The sequence below is a fragment of the Macrotis lagotis genome, chromosome 1, assembly GCF_037893015.1.
Source record: "Macrotis lagotis isolate mMagLag1 chromosome 1, bilby.v1.9.chrom.fasta, whole genome shotgun sequence".
In the NCBI taxonomy this organism is placed as follows: Eukaryota; Metazoa; Chordata; class Mammalia; order Peramelemorphia; family Peramelidae; genus Macrotis; species Macrotis lagotis.
In genome coordinates, this window is record NC_133658.1 from 929395612 (window position 1) to 929405594 (window position 9983).

At 53.5% G+C, this 9983-nt stretch overlaps 1 protein-coding gene across 1 annotated transcript; it reads left to right on the forward strand.

The window, feature by feature from the left end:
- Nucleotides 1-57: 57 nt before the first annotated feature.
- LOC141510118 (venom metalloproteinase inhibitor DM43-like) lies at nt 58-9783 on the forward strand. Its single transcript, XM_074220121.1, has 7 exons — nt 58-181; nt 1071-1112; nt 2188-2463; nt 3801-4073; nt 4599-4892; nt 8162-8452; nt 9213-9783. Exons 1-7 carry the CDS (start codon nt 136-138, stop codon nt 9587-9589), a joined length of 1599 nt encoding a protein of 532 aa, XP_074076222.1. The 5' UTR covers nt 58-135; the 3' UTR covers nt 9590-9783.
- Nucleotides 9784-9983: the final 200 nt, after the last annotated feature.

A 9983-nucleotide genomic window follows, 5' to 3' on the forward strand; every position in this document is an offset into this window, starting at 1 on the left:
TGGATGTTAGTGACCCTAGGGTGCCAGTCATCATTGGCCAAAGGAAACCTGAGATGGGGGAGGGGGGAGCTCTCTTAATAGGCTCTCCCCACCATTCCCTCAGCTGCAAGCTCTGACCCAGGCCACGAGGGGGGAATGGAAGGACCCATGGGCTCCCGGCTTGCTCTTCTACTCCTGCTAGGTGAGTCCGCCTGGATCTGGCGGCTGGTACCCTGAAGAGCGCCCCTGCTCCCTCAGCCCTTGAGGTTCTTGGTCTGATGGGGTGGGGGGATGAATGAGAGGTTCTCCTCCTCCATCCTTGGATTTCTTGTTCCTGTGTTCTGTCTCAGCAGGAGGGAGGTGGTCCTGAGACCTCGATACCACCAGCCTCCCCCACTCTCACCCTCACTGGAGGGTCACCCGGGTCTACTGCCCGGCCATCCCTCCCTTGCTCCCCATCTTTTCCTCCTCAAACACCCCCTAGACTGGAGGGCCCCTCTCCTAGGGTTCCAAGCTCCCCGGATTCCTCTGCCTCCGGTCTCTCCCAGGAGCTCTGCTTGATTCCTCCTTACCTCTAAGCTCTTCTTCCCCTTCAGGATCTTGCCAGGCCACCACCCTCCTCCATCTGGACCTTCTTAGGGCACTGCCTTAATCCTACACTGTCTTCTCCTCCCTTATTCCCTCTGCTTCTTTTGCTGTTGCTAGACAGAGCTGGAGGACCAAGCATCACCACCTTCTCTACACTTTTCTGGGACTTGATTTGCCCATCTATAAAATGGGGAGATAATAATCCCTGAAATGCCCATCTCACAAGCTAACAGTGCCCAGAACTTGGGAAAGCAGCTCGCTCAGTGGCATTATCTTTCTCTCTCTCTCTCTCTCTCTCTCTTTTTTTTTTAGGTTTTTGCAAGGCAAATGGGGTTAAGTGGCTTGCCCAAGGCCACACAGCTAGGTGATTATTAAGTGTCTGAGACTGGATTTGAACCCAGGTCCTCCTGACTCCAAGGCCGGTGCTTTATCCACTATGCCACCTAGCCGCCCCTGCATTATCTCTTTTCATTCAAACATTCGCCTCTGTCTGTCTCTTCCAGGGCTATGGCTGGACCCGGAGATGCAGGTGAAAGCAGCCACATGTGAGTGAGCCCATAAGATCCGGGAGAACAAGGGGGAAGGAGGGGCGGCACAAAGGGGCACCATGTCCAGGCCCTGGTCAAGAACTCCAAAAGTCCTTTACCCAAGTGGACCTTCTGAGCATTCGGTCTTTCTCTCCACCCATTCTTTGTCTTTACCCTGAGCTGCAGACCCTCCTTCCCTTACTACTCCCCTAAACCACTCAGACAGACTGTGCTCACTGTAATTTCCTCCCTGCCCAGCCCGAATCCCTGAATACATGAGGACCAAATCACCGAGTAGCCTAGTGGATAGAGTACTAGATCTGGAGTCAGGCAGCTCCGAGTTCCAATCTAGACTCAGGCACTTAATTAGCTGCATGGCCCTGGGCAAGTCACTTCATGGCTCTACCTCAGTTTCTTCAGTTGTAAAATAGGGATGATAATAATGGTAGTTGTGAGGAACAATTAAGATATCTGTAAAGCAATGAATGCTTGTTTCTTTTCCTTCTTTACAACCAAATCTGACAGGCTATGTTCTTGGTTCCCTCCCCACTCTGTTTTTTTTCTATATGTACTGGAAAGTTCCCCAGGTTCTGACAATCTATGTTCTAGGTCTCCTCTCAACTCTGTTTCTCTGTTCTATGATGAAAAATTCCTCAGGGTCTGATAGTCTATGTTCTAGGTCCTCTTCCAGCTCTGCTTTTAGTTTTGCTTTTCTCTCTTCTGTCCTGGAAGGTTCCCCAAGCTCTAACAGTCCATGTTCTAGGTCCCCTCCCAGCTCTGCTTTTCTCTATTCTGTCCTGGAAGGTTCCCCAAGCCAGGCTTAAGGTCCCTCCTAGTCATTAGCCCCTTAGCACTTAGTCACATCACAGCAACAGTGATAGCTACCATTTCTGTAGCACCAGGCAGGCTGCTAAATGCTATATAATATAATATAATATAATATAATATAATATAATATAATATAATAATCATATGATAGCATTGGATCCTCACAACAAAGTGGAGAGGGAAGGCTATTACAGGTCCCATTTGTACAGATGAGGAAACAGACCAGTGTGGTCAGAGACAATCAATTCTTTGGGAAATCTCACAGTTATAGACACAACTCCTCTCTTCTGGATAAAGCCTGAATCCCCCTCCACACCCTGGGCTAATGTGACCCTCCAATGCCTGACGAGTTATATTGTGCCAGAGGAGTTCCAACTGTTGAAAGATGGGGAAGTCTTCTCTTCTCATCCTGCTGCACCCTATGCCAGCTTCTCACTGGGGCCAGTGACAGCTGAAAACAGGGGTATTTACCGGTGCCGGATCCAAGAGAAAGGAAACAGCTGGGACTTTTTAAGTGCCCCGGTGGAGGTGACAGGCACAGGTGAGTGGGGTGGGGTGGGAAGTGGGTAGATCAGAGAGGATAAGGCAGGCTGAGAGCGAAGCAAATGTCCACTGCCAACATCTGTCCTCTGGTGGAAGACTCTTCCTTCTCCATTCTACACTATGTCATATAGGTTACTGCACACGTTCCTGCTGTTTGATCTGGAGGACTGGCTAAGGAAAGTTTCTGGGGTTCTGGGAAGCAAGAGACCCCAGGCTTAGGAAAACATGGGAAGACTAGTTCCAGGTCCTGGAACCAGAAGCAGGGAATCCTCTCACCACAGGATGCCTCTCACCATCACTTGCCCATTCCCACTCTCTTCTCTCTGTTTCTCTCTGTCTCTCTGTCTTTCTCTCTTCTCTCTGGGTCTCTTCTCTTTCTCTCCCTTTCTCTGTCTCCCCCTCCCTACCTCTGTCTCTCTTTCTCTCTCTCTCCCCTTTCTCTCTGACTCTGTTTCTCCCTCTCTTTCTGTCTCTCTCTTTTTTTCTTTGTCTCTATTCGTCTCTCAGACTGTCTCTCTCCCTGCCCCCTTGTTATTTCTGTAGGAAAGTAGCATCACGTGAGGGAAAAGAACCCAAGAGTGTTAGTTCTGGGTTTGAATTCTGATTCTGATCCTACTCTGCTATGGGTCTCTCTGGAAATCTCTTCTCTTTTTTGTGCCTCAGTTTACTCAACTGTAGTCATGGTGTTCATTGGTTTTGTTTAACTACTTTTTTCTTTCTTAAAAAGAGAGGATGGGGGTGGCTAGGTGGTGCAGTGGATAGAGCACTGGCCTTGGAGTCAGGAGTACCTGAGTTCAAATTCATCTCAGATACTTAATTACCTAGCTGTATGGCCTTGGGCAAGCCACTTAACCCCATTGCCTTGCAAAAAAAAAGAGAGAGGATGTTGAGGGAGGAGATGATGGGATATGATAGACATGTAAAGTGTATTGATGACAAATTCAAAAATAATATAACCCGGGGCAGCTAGGTGGCACAGTGGATAGAGCACAGGCCCTGAATTCAGGAGGACCTGAGTTCAAATTCGTCTCAGATACTTAATTACCTAGCTGTGTGGCCTTGGGCAAGTCACTTAACCCCACTGCCATATATATATCCAGGTAGACACACAAAATCTACATGGGCAAAACATAGCACCCTAGACCCCTCATAATCATAAAAATGAGAATGAAGGGGTTAGATGAAATGACCACTAAAGGATTCGACTCCTAGCTCTTAATATTCTGCCTTCTTAAATCCCTTCCGCTCCTGACATTCATATCTTTTGTTCTAAGGTTCTGAGCTCAGACATTCTCCATGTTCTCAGACGTGCTAACATTTTTGTGATCCTTACAGAGCCCCTCCCTGCCCCCTCCCTTTGGGCTGAACCCGGACCTTGGATCCTCCATGGCCTGGAGACTAAGCTGCACTGCAAGGGGGAGCTGCTGGGCATGACTTTTGACTTGTACCAGGAGGGAGAACAGGAGCCCATGAACAGCTCCCATCCTCAGGAGCCAGAAGCCACCTTCATCATTAGGAATCCTGGAAACTATACCTGCCGATACCGACCCCCCACAACAGCCCCTGGGGTGACCTCAGCCCCCAGTATGATAAATGTTGTGATACCAGGTGAGCGTAGAGAAAGAGAACAAGACTAGAGACCCCAGGTGGCAGCCCACCCCCATCCCAGCACCCTCTTGGTACCCATAGGGAGAGGGATACAAAGACCTTTGGAGAAATTGAGGGGGACCCAAAGACTGAAACCCAGAGATGAGGAAGAGGAGGAGGGGAAGGAGGAGGAGCAGGGAAACAAATAGTAACCAATAGAGAGGAAGGTTAGCACATGGGGAGCTGCCCACATCACACTGATCAACTTCCCTGGAGCTTCAAACCCACTGAGACCCCCAGCTCATTTTCATTCCCCTCCCACCTGCTGGGTCCCTACATCCCTGACCCCCTACAGCTTTGGGCACAGTTGACCTCTCTCCCTTCCCTTGGCTCTTCTTCTTCCTCTCTGGTCTCTCCTCTTTCAACAAGGGCAACTCTGGGGTCTTCTCCTCATGTAGCCCCTACAGGGCTAGCACCGGGAGCAGATGCCTAGTGGGTGGTGCATGGAGGACATCTCTCTGATGAGATCCATCATTCCCTCTGCAGACTCCCTCCCAAAGCCCTCTCTCAGGTCTGGGGACAACCTAGTCGTCCGGCCTGGAGGTTCCGTGACTTTCACGTGTTGGGCAGGCTTCCCGTTATTGGAATTCAAACTGTTCAAAGATGGAGAAGAGGTGTTTGTACCATTAATATCTTCCTCGAACCCTGAGGCAGTCAATTTCCATCTTTTGGATCTGGAACCTGGGGCCGGGGGCAAGTACAGCTGCCGGTATCGGTTTCAGGATGGGCCGCAGATCTGGTCGGAGGACAGCGAGTCCCTGGAGCTTGTCCTGTCCACAGGTGAGCAGGGCCTGGGAAAGAGGAAGAGAGGACTCTGGGGAAGGAGGCAGCCAACTCCTCCCTTTTCTCTCAACCAAGCTTCAGATTTGAGCCAGGCACTGTCCTATGCTACTGGGGGTAACAAAAAGAGGTAAAAGATACCCTGCCCTCCAGGAGTTTATCATCCATTGGGAGAGCCAATATGCAAACAAAGATACAAACAGTTGAGTAAACTGAGGCCCCGCCAGAGGAAATGACTTGCCCAGGGTCATACTGCTGATCCAGGGGCAGCTGCGAAGAACACACACAGGATCAAACCATGAGACTGTGGGTTTGAGAGTCAACCCCCCAGTTGATTGTTTGGGGCGAGGCCCTTCACCTGGAGGACTCAGCCTCATCTTCAAGTTCCATTTCCCTTCTGGGAAGTCCAGATCTGAGGGGTTCCCTGGCTATGCCCTCTGCCACCTGAGGCAGCTGGTCCTGTTGTGCCCGGCAGGATCTGATGGTCACTGGGGTAAGAGGGCAGAGTGTTGGCTCCTAAGGAAAAGAGGCAGCATCCGCCGCCCCACCCCCAGCCCTTTGCAGTCTTGTTCCTAGATTGGTTTGAAGCTTTCGAAAGGATATCCTCACTCTTGGCTTTGCAGAGGTGACCTAGCAACACAGGAGGGCCCTCTGGAGCCTTCTGGAGTCCCTACGTCTGCCCTCTGGGGTAGAAGAGAGCCAAGTTAAGCTGCCCCCTCTCAGCCCTATGCTTCGGAGGCAGAAAAGACCAGCTCAGGGGATCCCTGGGGGCCTTCCCACATGTTTGGCTTCTCCCCACTTAAAAAAACCTGCCCTGTTATATCAGAGTTGGGGGGAGAGGGGGAGAAATAGTAATATTCAAAATAAAATATTTATATAATTTAAGAACCAACAAAGCAAAAACACTGCCCTAGACTCAGCTGCTCCTCAGCTTCGAGTAGTCCTTCCTTCCTCAAACTTCCGCAAACAGCTTTTGGGGGTCCCCACCTCCCCCTCATTCCTCACTCCCCTGTGGTCTGGCAACTTCATCACTCAGCTGACTTTTGGGCCCAATCTGCCGGCCCTGGGCTGGACTTTGACACTGTGGGACCCCCTTCCCTCTGTAGACTCCCTCCTCTCTGGGCTGCTAGGAGGAGACGTCCTCATTGTTCTCCTCCTACCCATCGGACCACTTAGCAACAGCCTGCCATTCCTCTCATGGCTGCCCTAGGCCCTTTGCTCTCCTCCTCCCTCCACTGGCTCTCTGTAACCTTATCGACTTCCCGGGGCTTCATGATCGTCCTTATGGAGACTGCTCCAAATAGGGATGGATGGATGGATAGCCAGACAGCTGGATAGAGAGAGAGATGGAGAGGTGAATGAATAGATAGGTGAATGGATGGACAGATGGACTGGTAGATGGGGAGACAGATGGAGAGAGACAGGCAGAGAGAGAGACAGACAGACAGACAGAGAGAGAGAGAGAGAGAGAGAGTAGATGGGTGGATAGAGAGAAATGGGCAGAGAGAGGGAGGGAATGGGGAGGGAGACAGAGAGAGAGAGACAGAGAAAGGATGGGTGGATGAGTAGACAGATAGCCAGCCTCAGTCTCTCCCCAAGCTTCAATCATCTTCACCAATTGCCTTCCCTTGTCCACACTCTCCAGTACTTGTAAAAGTTCCCGCCATCCTTCCAGCCTTACATACTGGGAAGCTCAGCATGATCTTGGGCTCACCTTCTCCCCCTCCATCCATATTCCATCCTTTGCCAGATCTGGACATTTGTCTTTCCAGTCTCTCCTGCTGGAGCCTGTCTCTGCATTCACTGGGCTCTGGTTGGCCTTGAGGTCGTCCTGCCATCCCCTGCTCCTCACCATCTTGCCCACTTCAGACAAAGTGATTCTTCTTGAGAGTGGGTCCCTCTTCAACCAGTGGCTTCTGATTCATTCTAGGGTAGAGCCCATGTCTGGGACTCCCCAAGCTGTCTTTCCGGGCTGAGCTTTCCTCTGCCATCCAGTCCAACCAACCTTCCTTTTTTTCATTCCCCATGAAAGCTCATCCTCTGCGTGAAGTCTTTCTCTGCTGCCTCCCTCCCAAATCACCGTGTATTTCACTGATTGGATAGATTGGGTCTCCTTCATTTTATTCTCCCTACTTCCATTTTCATCCACTTGTCTTCCCCATCTCCAGGCGTCCTGATTCCTATCTGGCCACTAGACCCAGATGGTCCTGGAGGAGAAAGTGAAGCTAGGGACTTAGCCCAGCCCCTCAGCCCAATCCAATTCATATGTTTGTCTTGGCATCACCTCCCTGATGTTGTGGTCTTCAAAAATGAAGGACAAGGGGCAGCTAGGTGGTGCAGTGGATAGAACACCAAGCCAGGAGGACCTGAGTTCAAATCTGCTTTCAGACACTTAATAATTGCCTAGCTTTGTGACCTTGGGCAAATCATTTAATTCCATTGCCTTAACATTTTTTTTGAAAAAATGAAGGACAAGCATTATTATTATTACTTGCCTTACCATTAGAAGGGAAGATCCCATGAGTAGGAATGGTTTTGCTCTTTGCCTGGTAACTCCCAGGACCTAGAAGAGTGTTTGGCAAACAGTAGGAGCTTAGTAAATGTGTTGATTAATCGATTGGGTTAGAATCAGCTAAGGAGAACAGGGTGGTCATGTGGTGGGATAAGAACCACGCACCTCTCCAGAGCACTTTGTCATACATTATGTAATCTTCCCAATGGGTGTGCTGGGGGCGGGGGGGGGGGTCTGGAAGTGACTTGGCCAGGGACACAAAGATGTGGGCAAAGCAGCATCTCTAGCTACTCTGTGGGCCTTGGCCAGTTAGCTCCCCTCTCTGGCCTTCTGACCTTCCTCGAGCAAAAGAGAAGGTGCTGGGTCGAAGGATCTCAAAGTCCCATTCTGCCATAAGCGGTGCTACTAAGGGTTGAGCCCTGGTCCCCCATTAGCCTCAGAGAGCCCTGGGGGAAGGGGGCTGGAATCCCATTCCCTTTCCACCGATTAGACTCCTGGCCTCGGGGTGACCGGCCTTCTGTGGGCCGGTTGCTGACCCTCTATAAAAATATGGACTTTATTTTCTTTATTGTAAGGACCATCCATTCCTGACCCTATTATTCTTCTGTTCTAAGACCCTTCCAGATTCTGAGGTTCCACGTTCTATACTCACAGGCCCCCCTCCCTATGACTCTGCATCCCCTCCAGGCTCGGATTTACCATGTTTTCTGTTCCGACTCCTCCTGGGCTGATATTGGGCGACTCTTTCTGTTTCCAGAAATATTACCCAAACCTTCCCTCTCGGTCCAGCCCCCGGATGCCGTGATTTCTCGAGGGACCAAAGTGACACTGCGTTGCCAGGGGTCCCGTCCCAACATGAGGTTTGCCCTGCTGAAAAAAGGCTCCAATCAACCAGAGCAGGTCCTGAGCCCCCCTGGAGACCACGCCGACTTTGTCCTCTCTGATGCCACGGCAGCCCACTCGGGCAATTACAGCTGCATTTACTTCGAGACGGTCCCCCTATTTGCCGGGTCCCTGAGGAGTGAGAATGTGGAGGTTCAAGTTGATGGTGAGAGGAAGGGCTGGGCTTTCCAAGAGTGGAGAAGGGATAGCATAACTAAAGAAGTCAGTGGTCGAGGAGGGTCCGAGAGCCAGAACTTGGCGCTCTCCTTCCTCAGAAACAATCCCGGACTGTCAGAACTGGAAAGAATAGGGTCAGCTGTTTGGAGACCCCCAGAGGACCCAGACTGAGGCCAGAGAGGGAAAGGTCCCATGGTGGCTGCCTTCCAGCAGCCTTAGGCCCCCCCCCCACTCCACTCCACCCCCTCCCCACACACACGTGTGCACACGCACCCCATCTGGGAAGTCTATTTGCTGCAGTTCCATAGAAAGGATCATAGATGAGGAGACAGAGGAGGTTGGAGGAAGCCCAGCTGATGGACCTCCATCCCTCTGAGTGTGACTCCAGGGTGACCTCCATTGGTTCACTCTAATTCCAGGCCCTTTGGCTCTGCTAGACAGGATTTCAGCTACTCTGGTCCTGGAGAGGCGTCCTCCCCCAGCTGTCCTGCCCCCTAAGTGTCAGCCCAAGAAGGGAGAGGGGCTTAACCAGGGTTGCAGGGCCACCTGTAGGGGGGCTGGAGAGAGGGGAATCACGGCCTAAGGTCACAGCCCCCCAAGGACCGGGAGCCTCCTTTCTCTGGGCTTGCCCAAGGTCATTAGGAAGCGTCCGAGGCCGGACTGGAGGGCCCCGGGGCTCTGGGCTCGCCGGGGCCTCCTTCTCCCAGGACGGTCCCCCCTAACCCCGTCGGGGGGCTCTTCTGCCGCAGGTCTGCTCCCCAAGCCCACGCTGCGGGCCCTGCGCCCCACGGCGCCGCTGGGAAGGGACGCGGTCCTGCGCTGCGTGGGCTCGGTCCCCCACGCGTCCTTTCAGCTCTTCAGGGAGGGCGAGAGCCGGGCGCTGGCCGTGGCCCCTCGCGTCGTGGGTGAGCTCGCCGTGGACTTCGTCCTGAAGAATTTCGGGGCCCGGGACGCGGGGCGCTACCGGTGCCGCTACACCGCCCAGGGGGAGCCCCGCCGGGCTTCGGACATGAGCGAGCCGGCCCGGGTCTCCGTGGCCGGGGAGCCGGCCCTGGGGCTGGGGTCCCGGGGGGCCTCTGCGGCTCCGAGGCGGGGGGCCCTGGACCACAAGTCGGGGCCCCTCTGAAATCGGGCGGGCCTGCTCCCCTCGGGGCCCCCCATCTGCGGCGGGGACAGGGGCCGCAGGCCGCCCGGGCACGGCTGAGGGGCCCCCCAGGTAACGCCGCCACGAGCGAGGGGGGCCCCGCCGGGCCGTCGGGGGTCGGGACTCCGGGGCCCCCAGCTGCCGAAGGACAATAAAAGGAGTGTGCGCTGCTCGCAGACGAGGGCTCCGTGGGGCTCGGGGGGCGCCACCCCATCGCTGGGCATGAAGGAAGGGGGGCCACCGGCGCCGGAGAGGCCTCGGGGCGGGACCCCCAGTCCGGTGCCTGCCGTTGGGTGCCCCCATCGGCCTTGGGGATGCCAGGGCCTCCGTGGGAGGTGCGGCCGGAGGCTGGGGGGGGGCTCCGGGTCCCCTGATC

Coding starts and splice junctions, on each gene's coding strand:
- LOC141510118 (XM_074220121.1), top strand. CDS start 136: ATGGAAGGACCCATGGGCTCCCGGCTTGCTCTTCTACTCCTGCTAG. Junction 182..1,070: donor TGCTCTTCTACTCCTGCTAG/GTGAGTCCGCCT, acceptor TGTCTCTTCCAG/GGCTATGGCTGGACCCGGAG. Junction 4,074..4,598: donor GATAAATGTTGTGATACCAG/GTGAGCGTAGAG, acceptor TTCCCTCTGCAG/ACTCCCTCCCAAAGCCCTCT.